Source organism: Stegostoma tigrinum, chromosome 12 (assembly GCF_030684315.1).
Source record: "Stegostoma tigrinum isolate sSteTig4 chromosome 12, sSteTig4.hap1, whole genome shotgun sequence".
Taxonomy (NCBI): domain Eukaryota; kingdom Metazoa; phylum Chordata; class Chondrichthyes; order Orectolobiformes; family Stegostomatidae; genus Stegostoma; species Stegostoma tigrinum.
In genome coordinates, this window is record NC_081365.1 from 36,662,607 (window position 1) to 36,680,985 (window position 18,379).

The 18,379-nt window shown below is 38.7% G+C and overlaps 1 protein-coding gene across 3 annotated transcripts in view; it reads right to left on the minus strand.

Annotated features, from left to right (window-relative positions):
• Positions 1-18,379, minus strand: part of LOC125456866 (importin subunit alpha-5) — a 79,461-nt gene that overhangs the window by 6,521 nt on the left and 54,561 nt on the right. For all 3 annotated transcript variants that reach the window (XM_059650283.1, XM_048540345.2, XM_048540344.2), the window contains 6 exons: positions 17,632-17,731; positions 16,093-16,256; positions 12,204-12,282; positions 10,357-10,482; positions 9,422-9,549; positions 2,302-2,480 (listed from right to left, as the gene is read on the minus strand). In XM_059650283.1, the coding sequence (XP_059506266.1) occupies positions 2,302-2,480; positions 9,422-9,549; positions 10,357-10,482; positions 12,204-12,282; positions 16,093-16,256; positions 17,632-17,731 (776 nt within the window). The remainder of the gene's footprint in view (positions 1-2,301; positions 2,481-9,421; positions 9,550-10,356; positions 10,483-12,203; positions 12,283-16,092; positions 16,257-17,631; positions 17,732-18,379) is intronic.

An 18,379-nucleotide genomic window follows, 5' to 3' on the forward strand; every position in this document is an offset into this window, starting at 1 on the left:
ACTGATTCTGCTCCACCATTCAACGTGATCATGGCTGATCTGAATCTTCAACTCCACTTTCCTGCATTTTCTCTGTAACTTTATTACCTTACTGATTAGAAATCAGTCTCAGCCTTAAATATATTTACTACAACCCAGCCTCAACAGTACATTCTGGAAATTTTGCACATTCATGACCCTCAAGAAACTACTCAACTCTTGACCTAAATGTGACTCCAGTATTTGAAGATTATGCCCTATAGCCTTAAGCTCTACCACAATGGAGAAACAACCTTTCTGCATCTACCCATTCAAATCCCCAAAGAATCTTAAGTTTCAAAAAGATTACCTCTCATTCGTCTACATTCCAATGAACACAGGCCCAACCTACTCACTCTTTTCATAAGACAGTCTCTCCATACCCAATATTAACCTTCTCCAAAATACGTCTGCTGCCACCGCATCTTTCCATAGATAACAGTCCCAAAACCATAGAGTATTCCTACTGTGTTCTGACTAGTGCCTTGTGCAGTTTTAGCAAAACTTCCTGACCTTTGTACTCTAGTCCCTTTGAAATAACAGTCAACATTTGCCTTATTACCCAAACTTGGATGCTCACCTTTTACAATTCATGGACTAAAACTTCCAAATCCCTCCATTTTGTAGATCTCCACAGTCTTGCTCCACGAGTATGAGTATATTTCCTGCTAAATTGCATAACCTCATTTTCTCAACTGCATCTGCAAACTTTTTGCCCACTCATTTAACCTATCTATATTCCTCTGTAGACCATCAACCACACCATTTGCCTTCCCACCTATTTTTTGTCTTCACCTTGCTCATCCATTAATATATATTTTAAATAATTGTAGTCCCAAAAGATTCCTCTGGCACTCACTAAACACAGGCTGTTATCCTGAATTGTCACCCTTATCCCAATTCTGTTTTCTATCAGTTAACCAATCTTCTCTCCTTGCTAATATACTACCTCCAACATCATGGGTCTTAAATATCCCTCCACTCAACTCCTTATTAGTATATATAAAAGGATGCAAACGTACATGGAACAGTTAATTCCAGCCAACTTTTGATAAGTACATTTTAGCTTCAAGACAGCAGCGTAGACAATTTAAACAGCCAGTATTTAGACGTTTTCCTGGATTATTCACTCATTGCTACAAGGCCACCAAGCTTTTTTGCCATATTTAATTAACAAAATTGGCTGTAAATTGAGTGAAGGGAGTAAAGGACCTGGGCTTCCCTGTTCACCAGTTGCTGAAGGTGAGCATGCAGGTGCAGAAGGCAGTAAAGGCGGCAAATGGTACGTTGGCCTTCATTGCGAGATGTTGAGTAAAGCAGGGATATGTTGCTGCAATTGTACAGGGCCTTGGTGAGGCCACACCTGGAATACTGTGCGCACATTTGGTCTCCCTTTCTGGGTAGGGTCGCTCTTGGTCTCAAGGGAGTGCAACAAAGGCTTGCAAGGCTGATTCTGGGGATAGCGGGTCTGACATATGAAGAGAGTTTGACAAGGTTGGGATTGTTTCTGCTACAGTTCAGATAAAGGGAATGGGGGCGGTGGGGAAGTGGTGGTGGTGGTGGGGGGAGAATCTCATACAGAGATGAAATTTCAACAGGACTGGACTGGTTAGATGCAGGGAGGATGTTCCCAAATGGTGGGTGTGTCCAGAACCAGGGGTCACAGTAAGAGGATTTGGGATATATCATTTTGAATGGAGATAAGGAGACATTTTTTCAACCAAAAAAAAAGAGTGGAGAGTGTGTGAACTTTATTACTACAGGAAATAATTGATGCCAAAACATTGAATGTATTCAGGAAGCAACAGATATAGCACTTGGGGCGAATGGGATCAAAAGGTTACGGGGAGAAAGCAGGGCCTGGCTATTGAGTTGGATGATCAGGCACGCTCATGAGGAATGGTGGAACAGGCTCATAGGGCCAAATGGCCTCCTCCTATCTTCTGTTTCTATGTTAAAAGTACTACTTCATAGTTTTCATTAAAATTGGATGGAATACATCAAACTAAATCAATTGCAAGTTGCTCAGCATATTTTACATATTTCAGTGGAGTTAAAATTTGGTTACTTACAGGCAGAGAACTAGCTATTCATTAAGAATGAATATTTGTGAGAAACGTACTTTCAGTTACATAATGTGAGTGCACGGTACCATCTACAAATGAATATCTTTAACTCTAAGAAAACATTTGAATGCACTTCCTGCAATTACACAAAAAAGTGTCAATGCAACTTATTTTCTGCTAATTAAATGTAGAAGAACCTAGTTAATTCTTTACTCACCATAGGCCTCCTCTATTAGTGCACAATATGGATTTATTCCTGTTCCATTTTGTTTAGCTTCCTGCTCACCCAGTCTAAGTATATTCTCCAAGCCATTCAAAGACACTTGAACTATCTTTGCATCCATAACAGTCAGCAAGTCGCATAATGGTTTAATGCAGCCCAATTCCACTATATATCTGAAAATGATGATGGAAGGGACACAAAAACTTAATACTGGGCAAGTGCATGCAAAATATTGACACACGTTTCGTGGTTAAAAATTTACAGGTACATGACGAGGATGCATAGTCCAGAGGCCTACAGTCAGTAAAACACTTCCTTTATAAATGAGTCATGTAACATGTGCATAATATGTATGCTCTAAATAAATAGAAGCATCAATTTCCTGGGAAAACAGCTCGAGACTCAAAAAAGAATCTGTTCATTCATATTACCTAGGCAACCTGCTCAGAGATACTAGACCTCCAGAGCAGGCAGGGCCTCCTGATGTAGGGATACTATCACTGCACAAGAACGCCCCATCTTCTGTTAGTTGACTTTCCACTGTTATCATCAACAGATACGTCTATGTTAAATCATTAACTCCCACTTGTAATCTAGCCTCACAAAAGCAAAGGTCAGACTTTGCTTGAACCCAAGAAGTCTTTTAACTAGATCCAGGCTAAATTTTGAAAGCATTCACAGATGAGTTCCGTGAACTTTCAGCTATCATTACAATCCTACATTAGCTGTCTACTATATTTCCTAGAAGGCTTAAAAGTGTACAATCAAGGCTGACATTTCAGTGCAGTACTGAAGTGTTGCATTTATGAAATATAGTTTAGCATGCTACATGAAGAACAAAGTCCTGGTAGATGACTAGACAGACGTTAGGATTTTCAGGCAGTTATTCCAATGCCCTTATCAATAATCAATATCAAAACAGATTAACTGTTGTACATCTTTTAGTACCGTATTGGGTGTAAGTTAGCTGCAGTGAATGCCTCAATGGAAACAGTGATTGCATTTCACAACTAAGGTTTGGAATATTTTAAACTAAGTAAAGATGATAGGATAGGGGGAATCTCAGGCTTATAAAATTCGAACAGGACTGGACAGGGTAGATGCAGGGAGGATGCTCCCAATGGTGGGTGTGTCCAGAACTAGGGGTCACAGTGAAGATTTGGGGTAGACAATTTAAGACAGAGATGAGAAGACATCTCTTCAACCAAAGAGTGGTGAGCCTGTGGAATTCATTACAACAGCAAGTAGTTGACGCCAAAACATTGAATGCATTCAAGAGGCAGCTAGATGTAGTACTTGGGGCAAATGCAATCAAAGATTATAGGGAGAAAGCAGGATTAGGCTACTGAATTGGACGAACAGCCAATATCATAGAATGGTGGAGCAGGTTTGAAGGGCCAAATGGCCTCCTCATCTAAGATACTCAGACATCGCCGTAGAAACAATGTTGTAAATAAAGTACAAGAGTGAGGTGTACACCCCCTACATTACATTTCTATTTGTTACTATGTGTTTTTACGTAGTTTTTTTGATGGATGTCAATATCATGAACAGGTGTCTGGTCAGGGTTGACTACGGTTATGCATAACTCCTACTTATCTGGAAGGTTTGATCAATCGGCACACTTTTCATATCGTATGTACCAGTTAACAAAAGGTTTGCTGTGATTTTATTTCACTAGTTATGCCTGCTGTTTCTGACAGGATTGCAAGAATCTGCTTACCTTACATGTGACTAAAAATACAGAGCATTGTCTAAATTCCAGCTCCCATCAGAACAAAACTCAGTTATTGAAGTGTGGCTGATGCAGTTTTTGTTCCAACAAACAGGAACAAACTTACACAATTACGAATTTAATTAACCGGATATAAATTGAGACATAGGTATGCAATGGAATCTAAGTATTTGATTGAGTCGGCATTTAAAATACTCGGTGATTCTTAGTTTCTGAAGGATGGTTTGTACCAGCTACACCTTAAAAGCAATAATTCAGGTATGTGGGCATCATTGGCAAGGACAGAATTTATCACCCAAGGTGGCAAATTACCTTCTTGACCACTGTCATCTTTATGTTGTAGGTACAGCCACTGCTTTAGTAAGTGCATTCCAGAACAGTGAAGGAACAGCTTTTAATGGATAGCATAAGAGGGAAATGTGCAGGTGGCAATTCAATGCTTATGATAGTCTTGTTTTTACAAGTTGGAAAGGATCATATGTTTGGAAGGTACTGTTGCAGCAGGTGAGGGGAATTTCTGCAGTGCATGTTGTAGATGGGTATACTGCTGCCACTTTGCACTGATGGTGGAAGGAGTGAATGTTCAAGGTGGAATAGGTAGTCAATCAGCAGGCCTCTTGGACCTGGATGGTGTCTCATTTAGATTGTTGCAACTGCACCCATCAGTTAAAACATGCATCTTGTCACACTTCCAACTTTGTGCTTATAGATGGTGGATAGGCTTAGGAATTACGATTTATACACTGCAGAGTTCCCAGCTGCTGCTGGGAACTTGCTTTTATAGCCAAGTAATTCTTTGGTTGGTCTAGTTCGCTTTCTGGTCAAAAGTAACCCCAGGATGTTGAAGGTCTGGGGATTCAGTGATAGTAAAGCCTTTAAATATCAAAAGGGAATTGGTTAGACTCTCTTGTTTGAGATGTCAATTGCTTAGTATTGTGATAGCACAAATTTAATTTGCCATTTATCAGTCCAAACCTGAACACTGCTTGCAGTAAGAACTAAGCAGATAGACTGCTTCATTATCGGTGGTGTTGACAATGGAACTGAACATTATTCAATCAGTAAATATCTCACCCTTCTGACTCAAATGATGGAGTAAAGGTCACTAATGAAACCATTGAAGATGGCACGACCTACAACACTACCCTGACGAAGTCCTACAACAATGTACTGCACCTAAGATTATTTGGTCTCAAACCACCATTTTTGGTTGCAATTAGTCGGTAGTTTTATCCCACCCACTCGAATTCCCACAAACTTCATTTTGTCAGGATTCATTGATACAATGCTCTATCAAAGTGCTGCATGTAGTCAAAGGCTTCCTCTCTCACCTCACTTCTGGAATTCAGCTCCATTGCATATGTTGCAATTGAGACTGTAATAAACTGAGCTGAGTGTACCTTACAGCCTAAATTGCTGATTAAGTACAAAATAAAAACTGAAAAAACTGCAGATGATGTAAATCAGGAACAAAAACAGAAGTTGCTGGAAAAAGTCCAACAGGTCCGGCAGCATCTGTGAAGGCAGTCAGAGTTAATGTTTTGGGTCCAGTGACCCATCCTCAGAAGGAAGTACCACTTAATAATACTGTCTATGCCATTTTCTATCACTTCACTGATGACTGACAGTAGATTGATGGGGCATAATTGTTTGGATAAGATTTGTCCCACTTTGTCTACAGGATATCCCTGGACAATTTTTATATCTTTGGGTGGATGGCAATGTCATGGCTGGACTGCGATAGCTTGCCTCAGAACAAGGCTGGTTTTAGAACACGTCTTCGTTACTACAACCAAATTGGAAGTCATGGCCCTTGGTGAGTCCGATGACTCCACTGAACACAGAACAGTTCAGCACAGTACAGGCCCCTTGGTGCACGATATTGTGTCGACCTATTATCCCAAGATCAACCTACCCTGCATACTCTAAATTATACTATCATCCACATGCCTATCCAAAAGTTGCTTGAATGTCCCCAATAAATCTGACTCCACTACCACTGCCGGCAGTGCATTCCACACACCCACCACTCTGAAGAACCTACCTCTGACATCGCCGCTATACCTTCCACTAATCACCTTAAAATTATGTGCCCTCATAATACTCATTTTCATCTTAATAAGTCAGTCTCTGGGTATCCACTCCATCTTTACCTCTGATCATTTTGTACACCTCTATCAAGTCACCTCTCGTCCTTCTTCGTTCCAATGAAAAACGCCCTAGACCCCTCAATCTTTCCTCATAAGACCTGCCCCTCCAGTTCAGGCAGCATCCTGGTAAATCTCCTCTGCACCCTCTTTAAAGCTTCCATATCTTTCCTATAATGAGGTGACCAGAACTGAACACAATATCCAAAGTATGGTCTAACCAGGGTTTTGTTAGAGCTGCAGTACAACCTCGTGGTGCTTAAACTCAATTCCCCTGCCAATGAAAGCCCTAGGAGATCACTATTGTTCCTCGGCTTAATATATTGAACTGTTTCAGCTACCTCATTCAATGATCTGCCCTCAATCACGAAGACAGAAGAGGGATGTTTGATGATGACTGCAGTATTCAGTAACATTTCCAACTCCTCAGGAACAGATTCATCTAAGTATCAAGACCTGGTTTGTATCTAGAATTGTGTTGACAAGTAGCCAAGTAACATTCACACCACAGAGGCAAAGATTTTCTCTTGTTAAAAGATTATCAATCTCCCCTTTACATTCAATATAATTAGCATCGCTGATTCTCTCACTAACATCCTGGTGTTACCACTCACCAGAAACTAAAGTGAACCTGCCATACAAGTTTGTGGCTACGTAAGCAGGTCAGTGACCAGAAATTGTGGGGTGTAATCAACCCAAAAAAACTCTGTCCAACACCTGCAAGAAACATGTCAGGTATATGATGGAATACAGTCCGCTTGCTTGAACAGGTGCTGTCCCAACAGCATTCAAAAAGCCCAACACCATCCACGACAAAACAGCTCCTTCAATGGGCACCCCATCCATTACCTTCAACATTAACTTCCTTAAGCACAAATACTGCCTGATGATGCATCATCTACAACAGCAATATTCGACTTCATGCATCTTACACGTAATCAACATTTTGGCAAAAATCTGCAACTCCACCATGAAGAAAATAAAACTTCACCTTTTCCAATGAAGGTATTTTTACATTTCCATGCATGAGTATTATATCAGTGATTAATGGATATTAAGGACATTAAAAATGCAATGATTTTGCCAAAAATAAAGCTTTATTGCTAAATTGTACAAGAAAACACAAAAAAAACAGACAACGATTCAGCCATTAGTAAGAAGACGTTAGCAGACAGAGGGTGGTGATGGGGGTTGTTTGGAGGCCTGTGACCAGCAGAATTCCAAAGGGATCTGTACTGGGTCCACTTTTGTCTGCCATTTATATAAACAATTTGGATGAGAACATAGCATGTATGGTCGGTAAGTTTGTAGATGATGCCAAAATTAAAGAAGGTTATATAAGATTACAAAGAGATCTTGATCAATTGGGCCAATGTGCTGAGTGGCAGCAGATGGAGTCTAATTTGGAGAAACGTGAGGTGTTGCATTTTGGTAAAATAAACAAGAGCAAAACTTATACAATTAATGGTAGGGCCCTAGGTAGTACTATCGATCAGAGACCTACAAAGTTCATGTATGTAATTCTTTGCAACTTTTGTCATAGGCAGATGCAGTAGTTGAGGTATCTAGCACGCTTGCATTCATTGCTCAGAGCTTTGGAGTATAGGAGCTGGAATGTCATTTTCAGGTTGTACAGGACGTTCATGACACCACTTTTGCAGTACTGTATGCAGTCTGGTCACCCCGCTCTAAGAAGGGTATTATTAAATTGGAGAGGGTTCAGAAGAGATTTACCAGAATGTTGCCAGGAATGGAGGGACTGTATAGACTGGGAACTTTAATCATTAGAACATAAAAGAGGTTGAGGAGTGATCTTAGAGGTTTATAACATCTGACAGACATAGACAAAATGAATAGTAAGGATCGTTTCCCTAGGGTAGGGGAGTTAAAAACTAGGAGGCATATTTTAAAACAGATTTAAAAAAGGATGAGGGGCACCTTTTTTTAACTGTGAGATTCTTGTGTGGAATAAATGCCAGAGAAAGGTGTAAATGCAGATTTAAAAAGACATTTGGATAAATTCATGAATCAGAAAAACTTGGAGGTATATAGGCTAAGTGCAGGCGGGTGGGACTGGTTTAGATTGAGAACATGGTTGGACCATAAGAACTGTTTCCAAGCAATACATGATAATGACTATTGCTACATTTCCATAGTAAGGATATAAGTTCTTTGGAGTCTCAGTTGGAACATGTCCCACAGGTTGAGAAATACTGATCTACAAGGTGCACTGCAGGAACTCACCAAGGCTCCTAGATAACGCCTTTTAAACCCATGACCTCTGCCACCAAAAAGGACAAAGGCAGCATGCACTTGGGAACACCGCCTGCAAGATCACTTCAAAGACAAACTTCATTCCAACTTGGAAATAATAAATTTTCATTCCTTCATCATTGCAGAGTTAAAATCCTGGAATACACTTCCAAACAGCACTGTGAGAGAGAGTGAGTGTATCTTCAGCCCCGCTACCCCGCCCCCACCCCGGCCACAGCAGTTCAAAACAACAGCTCACCATCACCAAGGACAACTGGGATGACCAATAATGACAGGCCTAACATAATGCCAGCATTCAAAGAGCAAATCGAAAAGCAGTCACTACACTGAAAAGGAACATTTGGAAACTGTAAATATATAAATAAGTGTCTGTATTCACCTCTTCAAAAAATCTTTTGTTTCAAATGAAATAAATATCTATTATTGGTCTCTTCCTTTGTCACACATTGCATCTCCATTTACTTTTTCAGTTCCAGATACTTGGTCTGCTAAATCATACTTTTTCATCCCTTCCTCTCATTACACCTTTAGTCTCCAAGTCTAGGTCAGGCATTGCCAAAACTTGGGAGCAGAGCTAGGATACCCATTAAAAAGTACTGCCCTGGAGTCAAATGTTAACCCAATAGGTGACTCCAAATATAATTCCTCTTCAAAGCACAGGGCCCTACACACCTGAGCTGAAAAAGAAACGGGCAAGTGAAGACAAGCAGTAAGCCTCAACTGTAGCAGAGGAACAAACTAAAAGTCGGTAAATGAAGCAATGGGAAAAATACAAAAAAATGCAGTGACTATCCCATGCCAAACAGATGGGACCACATGAATGGACCAAGTAAAAATTGGACTGGTGATCCTGAAAATTAGTGAAAAAGTTAACAAAAAAAGTGTGGAAATTCTAGACTGTATGTCCATCCATAAACAAAATCAAAATCAAGAGATCCTATTCAGAAGAAAGTCTTACTTGATCTGTTCAGGAGTTCCACCAGAAGTTGCATTAGTAATGGCCCAAGCAGCTTCTTTCCTTGTCCGGAACTCTGCCGTTTGTAGAATAGTTATTAGGACAGGAAAGATATCGGCATCTATCACAGCCTGCAAATGTCAAGGACAAAAGTTAAAATGTTTTTAAAAAGTATTACTCAAAATCAGTAAAATTATAAACTTGGCTCTCCTATGGAAATACAATATGTTAAACCCGAGAAGGCCACCATTTGATGCAGGCAGACAGGTTAATGAAGGCAGCATTTGGTATGCCTGCATTTTATTGGTTAGAACATAAAGTATAGGAATTGGGATGTCATATTGTGGCAGCACAAGACACTGCACACAATTCTGGTTGTCCTTCTATAGGAAGGACGAGACAATTCAGAAAAGATTTACCAGGATGTTGCTGAGACTGGAGGGTCCGAGTTATAGGGACAGGCTAAATAAGCTGGGGCTATTATCCCCTGGAGTGGAGGCTGAGGGCTGACCTCACTGGTTTATAGAATCATGGATACAGTGAATAGCCAAGGTCTTTTTCTAGAGGGTGGGGCAGTCCAAAACCGGAGGACACAGGTTTAAGGTGAGAGGAAAGATTTAAAAAGGACCTGAGATATGCGCATGGAACAAGCTGCCAGAGGAAGAGGTGGCAGCAGGTGCAATTACATTTAAAAGGCACCTGAATAGGAAGAGTTGAGGGGGCTATACGGACCAAATACTGGGAAATGGGACCGGTTCAGATTGGAGTTCATGGTTGGCGTGGACGAGTTGGACTGAAGGGTATTTTCATGCTGTAGGACTCTATAACTTATAGTCACCCTATTAACTGATTAAACTCCACAATGATGAGTTGACACATTCTGCTACTTGACAGAAAAACAGTTTAGTAACTGATACATACCACAACTTGAAGCATACCTGTATCTGTGCTCTGTTGCCTGCTGTAATATTGGATATGGTCCAGCAAGCTTCCTTTTTGATTGATTCTTTAGGGCTGCTCAATAAGTGCAATAAGCTCTGTAAAGCAGAGCAATTTAAAATTACCTGGGAGACAAAACAAAAAAGAATGATTAGATGTTCATGTAAAATGCTACTTAAGTCAATACAAGTGGTTTTAGGTATGCATGAACATAGAGAAAGCAAGTTTGGAGATTGGATGTTGATCTTAGTCCAAGGCATGCTAGAACAAGGTGATTGGAGATCTAAAAGATGACTGACCTTGCAGTGTGTGAAATACAACATTGCTAGGCACTGTAAAGCTGGGCTCAAGTATACTGACATTCCACTGAATCTTCAGGACATACTTATCACACGTAGCACCCCGTACTTCTGTATGCTTTTCTTTCCCATTTTATATATCAGTACCAGCAATCACTCTTTAAGCCACTATATCCCAGGCCTCTTTCTTATTTTCAAATGAAAAACTTTTTTGAACCACTTTTGCCCACACTGAAATCCATATTAGACATTACAAACATATTTGGTATGTATCAAATCTTGAAATAGAACACTATCATATTCCTTTGCCCAAGTTTCTAGTTACTTGAAACTGCTTAAGGTTTCACTTCTTTAGAAACAAGCTAACAGATAACTAGTTTTAGGTGGTGTTGGCTATGTTAATAAGGGCCCAACTGATAGATGAAGCCACAAGGCAAAGCAGCTGGTACTATACTCATTCATAGTACAGAACTGTGCAGGCTTTCTTTTCCAGTTAACTTTGTTTAATCAAGATGCTTCCTGAAGTAAGTTAGTTCATTAATCTTAAATATAGAATAGGACTTATTGAAGTGAACACACCACTTTTATTAAAAAAGGAAAAAGAACTACTGAGCTGAGTAGCTATTATGAAGAGCTTGTTAGCTAGTCTGGAGCCTCAGACATAAATAGCTAATAATGGAGCAGGACAAATGAAATTTCTGGGAATTAGTTTGAGATTGATGATGATCTGTTACATGAGGTCAAGTAGGGAAGCGAGATAAGATGAAGGAAAGAGGAGGCAAGATGAATTGATTTAGGCCAGAAAAGTATATGCAAAATTCCCAAAAGCTAATGGCATTGACTATATTAAAAAGGTGGGATTTTTCAAAGCTTAGACAAAGAACTCAACTTCTGAAAGGGCAGCTTGAAATAAAGTAAACTTTTATTAGGCCTGTAAGGGTCAACAAATCATCCATATATTGACCCTTGAAAAGGCATATAAAAGAAAGAGACTTAGGAGGGTTCAGAGCAGTGGACAACGGAGGAGCACTCCAAAGTCCTCAGTGGTTCACGTCATTGGAAAAAAAAACTGAGTGCTGAGAAGTGTAATAGAAAAAAAAAGAAGAAGAGACTCGTTCATAATTGCCAACACTTTTGCCCTGAGCTAGACTGGTACTTTCATCTGTCAGAGATGTGAGCTTTTGCTGTAAAACAAGACATGTATCCCACTTTAAACCCTTATTAAGCATCTACATTCCACTATACTGATGCATTCAAATTCTGATTGATTGTTTGAATAGCAATAAAGTTTGAAAGGCATTTGAATATTAATTCAAAGAATCAAACAAATTATAACCAATTACATCTGTTACTATTTCTGAAACATCTTTCTGTGCAAGAGGTGCTATAAAAATATTTAACATTTTAAATTGCATGAAATTAGTAATGCTCATTGATACAATTATATCCCTCATCATGCTGCTTAGTTTTTGTATAAAAAACCAAGTGTGAATTATCCCTATGCCATATTTCATTGATGTTTGCTCATTTTACTGTCCGCCACATACCTGAGTTTGTATGTCATCGCCTGTTACAATGTTCCCTACTGCACGTAAAGCTGGTGATATCACCTTATAGTCACAGTGCCTGTCAGAAAAACATGGAGAAAAATGACCAAACCTAAAGATTTTACAGCCAAAGTTGCACTTGCATGTTGAGACACTGATTGATCATTAGTTATATTAACCTATAAAGAAAGGTTATTTATATTAGCTCGTCACTGGCTTTCCCAAGGGACACACTAATGGGAAATGGAATATAGATAAATATTAGAACAAGTTTAATTGTTATGAGGCACATACTGCCAATTGAGACCCCCTTTAAAGTGAAACTCTTTTAGTATTCCACATTTAGCACTTCCTATACAACAAACAAACTGATCGCTAGCAAAGGAAAGTCAGAAGCTACATTGAACACCACTCTACCCTATTAGTAATCCAAGGTTTGGGGTAACTACATCCCTTGGTGTTAAAAGGAGCCTTCAAAAAGTGGTGGGAAAGGGGACAATAGTCATCCAGATTTCACAGGTAGCTGCACCATGCTCATTATCCAAAAGGATTTGAACAAGCGATTGACACACAAGTTACCAGTCCTACAGATGTACACAATTATATGCAATCACTGGGTGATATGGCAGAGGACAGTCCTCATCAGGGAACTGTCTTCTCCAAATGCAAGATGGACCAGGTGGAGGATGAAGACCCAGGGAAGAATTCTAACACTCTGGCTACAGGGGGATGCTGCCTTCACAAGTTTAATACGACTGACACATTCCACACCAACAGCCTGTTTGCTTTCTGTTAATCATGAACTATCCTTAAATTCTTACCATTATACACTGTCTAATTGACTAACACATTATACTTGTGCTGTTACTTCTTGAAAAGCTTGAAACTTAATCTGAAAATTTAACAGGCAGATAGACTGGAAAATGGACGCAAGTGTAATATTGAACATTTTAAATACTCTAAGCATGAATAGGGTGGGAGTTGGAACCCTTTAAAAATGGTACCATATATACAAATGAAAAACAAATGAGGTTAGTTTTTGGATACTAAAAATGAGCAGATTGATTTTTGAGTAAATTCAAAACAAACACTCAGATTTACTTAATTACCCTGCCTACACAAGCAGCAAACAGAGCAAAATCACTAGCTGGGAGCACAGATTTCTGGATAGGTGTATTGGCTTCAACAAGACAGGCATACAATAAATAGCAGGTAGCTATTACTGAAATGCAACTTGACAGTTGCAACAATGTCCATATCTGATGGCATGTAATCTAGATTAAAATCAAACTTTCTGCACCACTGGGATGACGAAAAAAGTGGTGTAAAACAGGGAGACTTGTTAAATCAGACTGCATTCACTGAGTAAATGTAGTTCCAAACTGGAGTTAAAATGAGCCACCTTTCTTTCTTGAACTTGAAAATAGAAAGAAATCAAGTCCATTTCTTTTTGGAACAGGATAGGGTTTTTTGGCTTATCTATTCAAGTTAAAGGTTTGTCTCACATGCTTAAGCATTAACGTATCAGTAAATGAAATATATTTTGTGTCCTTGCTCTTCATAAATTATTGGCTGTATCCAAATTGTATTGACTGAAGTTCTTAGTTCAATACTAAATTGGCACCCTGACTCCTTGCAATTTACAAACTACATCATTCATGCACCACAATTATTTCATTCAAAAGCCTAGTCACATAATGTATTCTATAAAAAAGTTTTTTAAGCCTTGTGGGATGTTAAGCAGCATTTTGCTGTTTAAGTTATTTTGTCCCAGGTCCATTATCTTACTTGAAAGAATTCTTGCATTTCAAAATCATTCTAACATTAATACCTAATGATTCCGATGAGACACATGAATGTGACGGGTACCTACAAAGATCATTGGTACTTCATACTCCTACATTAAATGCCATAGCACGAAGGTGCATGTTTTAGCTACAAGCAAACTCAGGTTACTTCCAGAAACTATTCTGTTGTGAACGCTCGTTAAGAGTTTGAGGAAAAGAACCACACAAGTTATAACATAGCTTATCTCTGTAATGAGCAAAAAGGCCCGGATCTCAACTGGAGTATTAAGTAGTACAAATTATGGTAAACTCATTTTGACTGAAGGGTGATTTACACGAGCAGAAAACTTAAAATTAATACAAAATCATCTGAAGTGAATATTAGAAAAAATCTAAATGCGTAAAGGGCAACAGGCATTTAGAATATTCTGTCAACGGCATTTAAAATGCAACTGAATGCTAGTCTGAACTGACAAGCAACACTGGGTCACTTTTTATCTTACACATGTTTCTATTTATTGGATGGGACAATGAGAGCTACCTATACTACTGCACACTTGATTAATACCACAGGGAAACTATGTTCGTTCTACTGTTATCAAGTCCAGCCTAAGCGAGGCCTAGTTAATCATTATTCATGCAAAGTCTTCTAGATTGCCAGATCAACTGAAACATACTCCATAATACAGGTTTAAGCACAAGACAAAACTTGAGCATTTAAAGACAGATACGTTATTGTAACACTGAGGAAGGACTGGATTGACTGGATTGACTAAGCCAGAAATGGCTAGCACGAGGGGTCATAGTTTTAAGCTGGTTGGTGGAAAGTATAGAGGGGATGTCAGAGGCAGGTTCTTTACGCAGAGAGTTGTGAGAGCATGGAATGCGTTGCCAGCAGCAGTTGTGGAAGCAAGGTCATTGGGGTCATTTAAGAGACTGCTGGACATGCATATGGTCACAGAAATTTGAGGGTGCATCCATGAGGATCAATGGTCGGCACAACATTGTGGGCTGAAGGGCCTGTTCTGTGCTGTACTGTTCTATGTTCTATGTTTTTCAGATAAACCAAAAGAATCCCCCTCTGTTTCAATAGTTTAGGTGTACATGAAAGTTTAAGATTGAAGAAAAGCAGATAGTTCTCCCTGTATCCAGCCAACATTCCTCCCATAACTATTAACAAATTCAAAATTAACTGCTCATCAATCCAGTAGTTATTTCGAACACCTTGCTGTATGCAAATTAGCTGTTGCACTTATTTACAACTAAATGACTGTACTGAACAAAAGCAATTAATTGAATGCTAACTGTTTGAAACATCCTGAAAGGTGCACTACTGGCAAAATATGCAAATATGAAGAGGGCTCTTGTGGCATAGCAGCAGGATCCCTACTTCTGGACCAGAAAACCTGGGTTAAAATCCCACCTGCTTGAGAGACATCATAACATGCCTGAACTGGCTGCTTACAAAATGTATATAGAGAAAGAGTTAATTTAAAAGGTTTAGTTCTGAGGTTTCAGATCATAATGAAAAGTTCTAACCCTGAAAATGTTAATTGTTTCTCTCAACAGATGCTGCCCCTAGCTACTTCAGTATTTCAAGCCTTTTTTTTAAATTCTAGAAATCCAGCATCTGTGGTACTTGGCTTTCATATATAAATGCAAGGTTTGGCTTAATTATTTTGTTGCCAAAGGAAAAGCTTAAGCTTCTAGAATCCGATCCACGAACCATGGACCTAAAACACATTTTATTTGAAGGTCATTTGAACAGTATAAGGCAGTACATTTATTTGACTCATTTTGCAAAAAGGATTAATGCATGTCAAACTTCATTGATCCAGGCACAGACTTAAAAAAAGGCAGTAACTTCAAAGCGGCTACCAGTGCATGCAGAATTAAACCCAACAGAGCCACTACCTTCAGAAACTGCAAAAGGAAAACATTGGAAGGAAACCGGTTTCTATCAAAAAAACGCATCAGTAAAGAGCGATTTTGCATCTATTTAAACAGTTCAAAATCAGGAGTATGATCGTACAATAGAAAGGTATAAAGAAATACATTCCTAGTCAAAGAATTATGAGCAAAATAGTTAAAAAGTAACTTGCATCAATAATTCCACTAATCTTCTGCAAACTCCCGAGTCTATTACTGCTTGGATTTTATCATTGGGCCCATCTGATAAATACGACAAAGCCCAGCAGGCATCAGCCAGAACATCTACGTCATTGAGGAATAGCAGCCAAGACACAACACTGAGACAGGGAGATACCTAGGAAAGAAATACAATAGAATTCAAATTAGTTTATCTATATTCTCCTGGGTAAGAGTTACTATGCTGACAATATCATCTCGGACTCAACAAGACAAAATGTCTACTCAAAAGTATATAAAATCGGCACAATTCTGTCATAGCTTTCTAATTTATTTTAAAACATTTTAGCCACTCTACTGGAACGTTCTCTAACAAAAGTCATATTTTGGGTGATTTGTCAAATTGTGTTATCTGGCTATATAATACAGAATATTTTACAAAGAAAATGTATATAGTAGTGTGCTTCATAATAAAATCAAGTATTTAGGTATAGAGTAATGAATTCATGAAACATATTATTCAACATTCCTCTTCACTGCACTCCAATATAATTGTGTTTTCATGACCATCAAAACAAATTCTGTAATAGCATCACTGGGTTATTGATTATCTAACCTTAAAAAGAGAGAGGGCTTTTTAGAATGTGCTTCTTTTAATTGTCCATGCAAGTACACTATATTAACCAGTAATTTTGATTTACCCAGTAACATTGATTCAAGTCTGATGTCACTTACTGGCCAGTTAAGTATAGCAGATGCATCCAAATTTTACTTCCCTCTCTCATTGGGAAGTGTGGATTTCAGAGATCCCTCCGACGCTGCAGGGGAAACTCTGGTATTAGCAGGTTCAAGGTTGTCAACTTGAAGTGTTACATTTTTTTTCCTAATGCTACCTGATGTTGGAAATACTCAGTGTTCTATTTTGATTTCAGATTTCCAGTATTATTTACAAGTGCTGCTTTTGTGCTATTGTAGGATCAATTATGCGGTGACATTCCGTGGTCTTGTCGGCTAAAGCTCAGAAACAAACTCCCTCAAAACTACATAACTATTAAAAAATATTCAAATTACACTTTTTTTAACCATTTAACATAAAAGTGGAGGCAGAAAAATTGATGGTCATTAGAAATGACTGTTTTGATTCATAAGTCAAGTTATTGCATTCTTTGACTTTCCTTTGCAAAGTCTAGTCGCATAAAGGTTCAAAATTTAATCACAGGTTGAGCTTTCGGTATGGGCTGGCACATGATCTCTCGGCACTGCACACATGCCAACAATTTGTGCCAATGATCTATTTTACCTTTCATTCTTTCAGAGTGCTCTGTATTGACATGTTTCACATTTGCAAAATTACTTCTTGAAGAGTAGGCAGCTACTTTAAAATAGCAGCAGAAGGCTACTAATCAGTAGATTTTGACAAACATCCAACAGATATAAGCCATTTACATAACAGCATCACTGCTTCAATTCCATAAACTTTGTTCTCTAATGCATATTTTACATTCCTACAAGAACACAGTTAGTATACTGTAGATCCACTGGATAGATACTACCTTTGAAAATTCTGGAGGAGGATTCTTCCCTCTACACAGGTTTGACAATGCCCAAACAGCATTCCTGGTCATTGTCAGTCGATTAGGTTTTGATAGCAGCCTAAACATTTAAATACAGATAATGAAGATTAAAAGTAAGCTTAATTAAAGCACAGAAGTGTTCATCTAAAAAGTGTTTAATTTTAAAAAATTAGAACACATTATTTAAATACTTCTAGAAAGATTGTTTCCCCCGATTAATTTGGCAAAGTTGACTAAGAATCAGTGCTACAAGAGACAGATGAAATCTTGCCTCTGACTAGTGATCAGAAAAGGTGCAATTGAAAACACATCCATCAAAACTATGGGCTGGATTTTGTCTATAACATTCTAAGGCTAATTCTGAGATGTGTGCTCGAGTTTAACACAATGCCGTACATTGAATGGAGTCTAGTAAAATCACTCGTTCTAATTCTTATTTGCAACTCTAGTCTGGATTTTAACTCAATTGTGCAGTGATGAGGAGCGGCCAATTCCTACAAGTGACATTATCACTGGCCTAGCATTTGGAGAATGTATATTAGGGTGACATCCACTTCATTTCTTTCCTGAGGGCCCTGCTTGAAAGTCTTCACTTGGACAACGGTGGACAGAATTAGGCTGAGTTGTAACGCACTAGTTCGTCAAATAGCTTATTAACATTCTCCAGCTTGGCATACGTGTGAAATAGAAATTAGTCAACCGATGGAACACCAGAGAGCATTGACAC